At 32.5% G+C, this 8,553-nt stretch overlaps 1 protein-coding gene across 1 annotated transcript in view; it reads right to left on the bottom strand.

Moving 5' to 3' along the window:
• Positions 1-427: 427 nt before the first annotated feature.
• The window catches only part of LOC144957449 (uncharacterized), an 86,983-nt gene continuing 78,857 nt past the window's right edge, over positions 428-8,553 (bottom strand). Inside the window, exons 43-47 of the mRNA XM_078888715.1 lie at positions 7,725-7,881; positions 6,698-6,816; positions 5,840-5,920; positions 3,917-4,138; positions 428-2,399 (exon numbers count right to left, since the gene is read on the bottom strand). Coding sequence (XP_078744841.1) covers positions 2,241-2,399; positions 3,917-4,138; positions 5,840-5,920; positions 6,698-6,816; positions 7,725-7,881 — 738 coding nt within the window. The 3' untranslated portion in view covers positions 428-2,240. The remainder of the gene's footprint in view (positions 2,400-3,916; positions 4,139-5,839; positions 5,921-6,697; positions 6,817-7,724; positions 7,882-8,553) is intronic.

Here is an 8,553-nt window from a genome sequence, read left to right as displayed (position 1 = left end):
GGATACTTTTACAAAGATTCCATGACCAACAGCAACACATAACATGGAGAACGAGACATGCCATCTGTTTGGCGATATTACAATTATTTCAGACAAAAAAAATGCTGTTAATGGCCAAGTACTCATTTTACATCTGAGAACGGTGAGAGAATGTCACTAAAGAGCCTTTTTCAAGGACTCAAGACTCAACTATGCACAGAGCGAGGCTCAAACCTATGACTTTTCGATCCGAAAACAAGTGTCTTACCACAAGACCACATATCTGCATGGTAATTACAAGTAAATTCACTCTTAGGTCATTGGTGAATAATCTTAATCTTTTTTCTTTGTTAATCTCTTTATTTTGAGACATAGACACGTCAACAAAAAAAACAAAAAAAAAAACAAACAAACTGAAACAAAAATAGATGTCACAAGAATATTTAAGAAACTTTTAAATTCCTTTATTTTCTTTTCATAACGATTAATAATAACAAAAAAAAAAAAAGAAACCCCAAAAAATCCTGCATACTACCGATAATTATAATATGTAATCCCTCAAAACGAGCATTTGGACGGTTCATTGATTTATATATATATATATATATATATATATATATATATTATATATATATATATATATATATATATATATATATATATATATATATATGAATGAATAAAAAAACATGATAAAAAATGCATAATGACAGTGAGAAAATACCAGATGATAGGATGGACTTGATGATTTAAGACAAATAAACAACACATTAACGTAAACGATGATCGTGACAGAAAACAAATCAACATACGTAAGCAAAGAATGTACAGCAAACATGTTTTATATGATCATACAAACTTATCAAGAATAATTCATCCACTTTCTCCACACAGACAAACATACACTGTCACACTCTATTCACCATTCATTGAAGCTTGTGTGCATTCCAAGTTTTATCAGTGAAAATCCGCACTGAAAACGGGGGTTTTACCATTTTTTTGTAGTATCGGCTTTTAGACATTTTCGAAGCCTGTTTAAACAAAAAAAAAAAAAAAGAATTTAAAACATAATATAAAACCATCTCCTTTTTCTTCCTTCATCCGAAATCATTTCTTACTAGATTAATGAGAAATGGCGGGATGATGTTGGATGAAATATGAAGTTCTAAGAAAAACAAACTCTTATATGTAAAATAGAAAAAAGATGGGAGATGGTTTTAACCTGTTCATAATCTTTGAACTTATTTTTTTTTTTTAAATTGTGATGGTATCTATACTTTTATTAAGATTCAATGATTTTCTGACGCTTATGCTTATTTTAAAAAAAGTAAATGATTGGGAAGGGATAGAAGATAAACAGTCGTACACCCACCGTTGAGAGAAGCATTTGTATGAAAGAAATATAATGTACAACTAGATGTTACAGCTGTATGGATATGTCTATCGATGTTGAAGTGGAATGATTTTATCTATGCTGATGTTAATGCATTTAAAGAAGTTTATAATCAGATAACAAATTTAATTGCTGCCCATTTCTATTCATACGAAATTTTCTATCTATTGTGACACGAACGACAGTAAAGCTTCTTAATTTTTTCACAATCATTTACCTGCAAAACGTGATCTTAATTTAAAAAAAAAAGTGGTGGATTTCAATATAATTAGTAAGTGAACTTTAACCAAGTGAAACATGTGGTTTTAATGTGCATAAAGGGGCATTATAAAAGTTAATATAACTGGTTTTTAATTTTTCTGCTTAAGTTATACCCCCTAGGTTTTATGCTGTTAATTTAAAAAAAAAAAAAAACTAAATTGAGATGTTCTAAAAGGTTTAAATTCAATCAAAACCAAATATTAAAATTTGATGCTTGCAGAATAATATTGAAATAAATTCTTTCAACATTAATCTAATAGTGAGACGGATTTGTTATCTTTTTTTTAATCAAATCTAAAAAAATACTTGAATTTATATTATTCAAAATATGAGTGTTAAAAATGAAAAAAAGATGACTATTGTCTACATTAATAGTAGTTACAAAATTTTTGGCAGTTAGGAATAGTCGATTTAAATGTTATATTTTTTCAATTTTTTTTTTCAATTTTTGCATAGTTTTTTTTTTTCATTTTATAAGTTTAAAAATGAATTAAACAGAAATAAAAAATAAAAACAAAAAATTGAGATTAAGAAAAAAAACATATAAAAGAAATTAAAGCATTTAGAGAAAATAAGAACGATTAGAAGAAAATGACAATGTTGTACTTTAGAGTCTGCTAAAGCAAGCTCTGCTTAGTTCAATGCCAAACTTCTGGTTAGATCCTGCTACGTCTTTGAAGCCGATGTCCAAAATTGGCAAACGCTTTATTCTGTTTCGTTTTGCTTTAATTTCCAATACAGTCTTTGACCAGCTGTTGCTGCGATCCTGAAAAAAAAATCAATTGAAAATCATAATTGGTAAACAAAGTAACATATCAAAAAGATAAATAAAAGAACCTTTTAAGTTAGATGGGTGAAACTGGGAAGACAAAAAAAAACAAAACAAAAAAAACAAAAACAAAAATATAATAATATATAAATATAAATATAAATATATATATATATATATATATATATATATATATATATATATATATATATATATATATATATATATATATATATATATATATATATTGAAGTGTGTTTGATACGTAAAACAAGAAAACGACACATTACTTGGTTCAACCCACCTTTCGACAAAAACGTCAGCACAAACATAGGACAGCAGTTCCTGAAGTTAATTGATACACACTTTCTAAAAAACCACAAGCTACATAAAATTATCAACAGGAATACCATACAAATAAGCTACTCGTGTATGCGCAACATAGAACAAATAATTTCAAGCCACAACAAAAAAAATATTAATAAACCACCGACAAGAGCAAAACCCACCCACCAGAAAATGCAACTGCAGAAATAAGGAACATTGCCCGTTAAACAAACAATGCTTAGAATCAAGTTTAATTTACCAAGCCACAGTCACCGAAACTAAAACAAACAAGCAAGAAAAATATGTAGGACTAACGGAAAATAATTTCAAAACAAGATACAACCTCCACACCTCAACATTTAGTAACACTAACAAAAAAACATCCACAAAACTCAGCGAACATATAATTTGGAAATTAAAAGACAACAAACTAGACCACAACATTTCATGGAAAATTTTATCTAAAGCAACAGGATACACACCAACATCAAAACAATGTAGCTTATGCCTGGAAGAGAAATACACTATAATCAAACACCCTCATGAAGCCACACTCAACACGAAAAGTGAGATGTACGGTACGTGTCCACATCGCCGGAAGTTCTTGTTAATTAACTTTAAACCGGAACCACTTCAAGAAACAACAACAGTCAACAAAACAACTCAGTCCTGACGATGGCAAATTCAGCCTGAAACATTAATGTAGACTGTCTCAAACATTGTGGTAAATATTTTAAAAAAATATATATATATATATATATATATATATATATATATATATATATATATATATATATATATATAAACATTTAAAAGATGATTATGATTGTTTGACTTCTACAACGTTGTAGCATTGCTCTCATCAGGAATTCGTCTTTAGTGTTTCATTCATCTTGTTTTGTTGATAAAGGGGAAATCCGAAGCGTCTCTGGAAAGACATAATATATCAAACAATTTGGCCAGAAAACTCTTCCTTCAAATATCGATCGATTTAAATGACCCTCATCTTGGCTAAAACTCTCAAACTTGGGACATCAATGGGACCTCTCGAGGTCCCAGGTTTAAGAGTTTTTGGTTAAGATGAGGGCCATTTAAATCGATCGATATTTGCAGGACGAGTTTTGAGGCCAATTTTTAAAAATGTGTGCCTTGCCACGTAGTACGGCATTTAACAGGTTAAATCTTACCTTGCAACCATCCTCAATAGCCCGGTAACGGAATGGCTTTTGAGCATGGACCTTCATGTCCTCCTCGTCAAAGCTGATGAGTTTGACAGCCTGGTTGGCTGAATTGTTGGCCCTGTCTAGTACGACCACCATATTCTTGCAGTTAATGGTGACCAGTTGTCTGGCTTTGTTGTGCAAGGCCTGGAGGTATTTGATCTGAGATCGGTGGGCATTGTAGGAGAACTGGGGAGGGGGGAAATGAAGATGACCTTGTTACACATGTGAATTAATTAATAAAATAAACCCCCGTTACACATGTGAATTAATTAATAAAATAAACCCCGTTACACATGTGAATTAATTAATAAAATAAACCCCGTTACACATGTGAATTAATTAATAAAATAAACCCCGTTACACATGTGAATTAATTAATAAAATAAACCCCGTTACACATGTGACTTAATTAATAAAATAAACCCCGTTACACATGTGAATTAATTAATAAAATAAACCCCAACTATGCAGACATGCCTACTATTACGAAAAATTCGTAGAATTACAACATTTTAGCTCATTAATTACATAATTTATCTCCAAGTCATTAAAACATTGAAAATGATGCAAACTTATATTATTTTAAGGATTTTAAATTTAATGCGTAATTAATCCTTGTGAGTGTGAGGGTAAACTGTTGATTTTTAAAAGTCAACTAAGCCCACTACAATTTTAATCACCTAAAAATTACGAAATCTAAAATTTCAACTAGGCAGTTCTGTGAATGGAAAACGATGTCTGTGGTTGGTGTAGTGATTTTTCCCGATTCTCCGAGGACCTTTTCTATTTGTGGATTTCTGTTTTGGACCTAAAATGAGTCAACTTAGATTTTGCCGGCCAAGGTGCTTATTGTGGCTCCATTCGTCTTCTCGCCGCATATCTGCAAACCACATGGGGTGTATTGTCACAGACTTTTGTTTGCATGTTGGTGTTTCGAGTGGCACAGAATCGATTCTGTCTCTGAACTTTTTAAGGTTTTCAGAGCTAACTACATCCACAGGCAGGCTGTTCTAAATTTTAATCGTCGATGGAACAATCGACTACTCATGGCATTGCCCACTTGAGCGTGGAATTTGGAATCTGTGACTGTGTCATCTGATTTTTACCCTTGTTGTTGTGAGTTCATGGTCGTTGGGAATTCAATCAACAACACCTAACAGGCGTCATGCAATTTCTTTTTTTTTTGGACAGAGACAACTCATTTTACACCTAACGGTGAAAGAATGTGAATAAAGATCCTTGTCCACGGACTCAACTATGGGCTGCTATGGAGCGTGGACTTACATCCACAGACCTCCCGATCAAAAGGAGTGTGTCATTCCACTGGACCACAAAACCGCACAAAATATCAGTGGACGGCCAGTTTATCTTAAGCTTGAAAAATGGAGAACTTTACAGATGGAGATGCAGAACTTAACAGAAGAACGTACATTGGTACAATGAACTGATCACTTGAAAGACGCACGCTAAAAGTGATCACGTGAGCGCATCGCGTCCTCCAAATGGCTGCATTCGGCATTAAAGTAGACGGAATAATTAACAGAAGAACGTACATTGGTGTTTGGATGCCGTAATACTCTTCAACAGTCGTAACGTCACTTCCTTCCTAATGACGCATGGTAACTTAGTGACACTGGCTCTAAACTATCGGAACAATGGCGGACGCCCGTATGAAATATTTCTCCGGCGAGTATAAAGCGTATCCAGAAGAAAAAAACACATACATTTGATCATGTTTTGATTTTACACATTCTGATCACAAGACATATAAAAAGTTCTAGCCAGCATGAAAAATAAAAAGTAATGATTTTCTTTGTTTAGAACCAAGATGGCCGCCGTTGCCAGGCGGCGTGACATCAGACTATTGAATCGTATTGTAATACCCACCTCATCACTGGCAAAGTTCTCTGCAAACAGCAAGTATTCGTCCTCTGCTGGGCGGGTTCTGAACCAGTTGGATTTCTCATACTGTTAGGGGAGGGGAAAAGATTTATGTGACATAAGTGCTGTATATTATAAGAATAGTGTGAAGACGATACAGACAATGTTGAAGATAAAGAAAGGTGATAGAGCAGGTGCTGGAGGTGGTGATAGAGATGACAATGATGATGATGATGATGATAATAATAATGATGATGATGATGTGATGAAGATGGCAATGATGATGATGATGATGATGATGATGATGATGATGATGATGATGATGATGATAATAATAATAATGATGATAATGATGATTATAATGACGATGACGATTATAATCATAATGGTGATGATGATGAGGATAACGACATTATTCATTGTCATCATACCTCTTGATGATTATGATGATGGTGATGATGATGATGACAATGACGATGATGATAATAATAATAATATAATAAATAATAATAATAATAATAATAATAATAATGATAATAATAATAATAATAATAATAATAATAATAATAATAATAATAATAATAATAATAATAATAATAACAATAATAATAATAATAATAATAATAATAATAATAATAATAATAATAATAATAATAATAATAATAATGATGATTATGATGATGATGATGATGATGATGATAATGATGATGATGATGATTATAATGATGGTGGTGATGATGATGGTGATGATGATGATGATGATGATGATGATGATGATGATGATGATGATGATGATGATGATGATGATAATGATGATGATGATGATGATGATGATGATGACGACATTATTCATTATCATCATACCTCTTCAGTTTCTGGAATCAAGCATGTCTGGGTCTTGTCAACATTTTCCTGGTTGAATTTACAGAATACTTGGATGGCGTCCTTGATGCCTCCGCCATTGGGGTCAATCCAGTACATACCTATGAAGAGTAATCAGACTGCTATAGACACCTATATAAACACGCCTCTCGGACAATTGTCAGAATGCAAACAATGGCAGTGATTGGTAAACATAGTGAAATACCTACATACGTTTTACTATCGATGACATGCGTCTGAATAAAATACCCACTGTCCTATTAGAACACATTCCCCTTTGTCTGCCTTATTCTTGGATGCTTTAATTGTAATTCTAGAACTTTTTACTATCCCATTTTCTTCCTTTTTACTGGCGCTGATATGACCTTAATGTGTTGCAAGCGCCGTAAAACCCTTAAAAACAAACAAACAACAACACTGTCCTACCGCGTGATCAATAGAACCAACATAGAAAACTATGTGTAAACTTAAATTTACAATAACTGTTGTTTATTGCTTTTTAGAGTCCACAGCTTCTAGCAGCTTAGTATCACTTTGACTTCTGTGTATGGCAATAATCTTTATTCCCGGCACCTAAATCACCCCAACATAATACATACTGTTTTGAGGCGGTGAGAAACATATGTGACCCTTCGTCTCAAAACGGTATTATGTCTGGATGGACCAGAATCTAAAAAGTCAAATTATAGTTAAACTGGTCAAAAATATGAGACGTTGGTATTTACCACAGTAAAATATGATAATACTTCTCCTCTATAAAGCATATAAACTCAACTTAAGTCTGATATTTCTGGCTACAAATTCCATTTTAAGCATCTTAATCATCCCGACTTAATACTGTTTTGAGACGAGGGGTCACATATTATGTCGGAATGATAAATACATTTCACAATGAATTCATATGTGAGTTTCATATCAAAGTAGTACGAATCAATCTGGTACATGACGTTTCTTCTCATGAATTAATTTATTACTGTCAACCATATATATAATATATCCCTCCACTCACCGTTCCTCAGTGGTTCCTCAGCAGAAGCAGCGAGATCTCGGCAAGTTTTTCCAGGAGAATTCTGATCTCCTTTTGGTCTCCTCAAGGTCTTCACCTCAGCAGTGATCTCTTTGAGAGCTTCAATCGTGTTGCGAGCTTCTTTGTTCGGAGAATCACCCTATAAATATAGACAGTTAGATAGATAGATAAATAAATAAATAAATAAATAATATACAGTGAGTCTAACCTTTTTGGCTAATATGGACATCAACAGACGATTTAAAGAATGATTGAGCTAACACTTGACGCCAAAGAGTACTCAATATTAGAAAAGGCAAGATTACATCAACTGATGCTGAAGTAAAAACAACTCTTGTAAATCTCTTTTCCTGAAATAATATGATTCAAATGTTTATCTCTATTCTTTTTTAATAGGCAAATTTAGTTCCTTTCCATCCACTTAATAACACGCCCTCGCAAATCTGTAATTAATCAATTATCTGATGTAACCTATGGATAAAAATGGGTTCAAAATTTGATGATTTAAATGAAGGGTAGAAGGCAAGAGATTTTTTGTTTGTTTGTTGCTTTAGGTCTCTTCCAACACAATTGAGGTTATATGAGAGACCGCTGAAACAAAAAAACAAACAATCTAACAAAAATAGTACAAATGTCAATCAAAATCATAACCTAAAGATATCATAAGCTAACTTATAAATAACCAAGAACAAACAGGCAGAGGATTTACAGTAAAAAATATCCCCTGTCAAAAATACAATCACAAACCAAAGAAGCAGGATAGGCTAGTAAAGAGAAGAAGAAACGACATCACTATCGGATCGTACACCCA

The sequence above is a fragment of the Berghia stephanieae genome, chromosome 12 (genome assembly GCF_034508935.2).
Source record: "Berghia stephanieae isolate SIO BIC M18660-M18661 chromosome 12, UCSD_Bste_1.3, whole genome shotgun sequence".
NCBI classification, from domain to species: Eukaryota; Metazoa; Mollusca; class Gastropoda; order Nudibranchia; family Aeolidiidae; genus Berghia; species Berghia stephanieae.
This window is presented reverse-complemented; position numbering and strand designations above follow the sequence as displayed.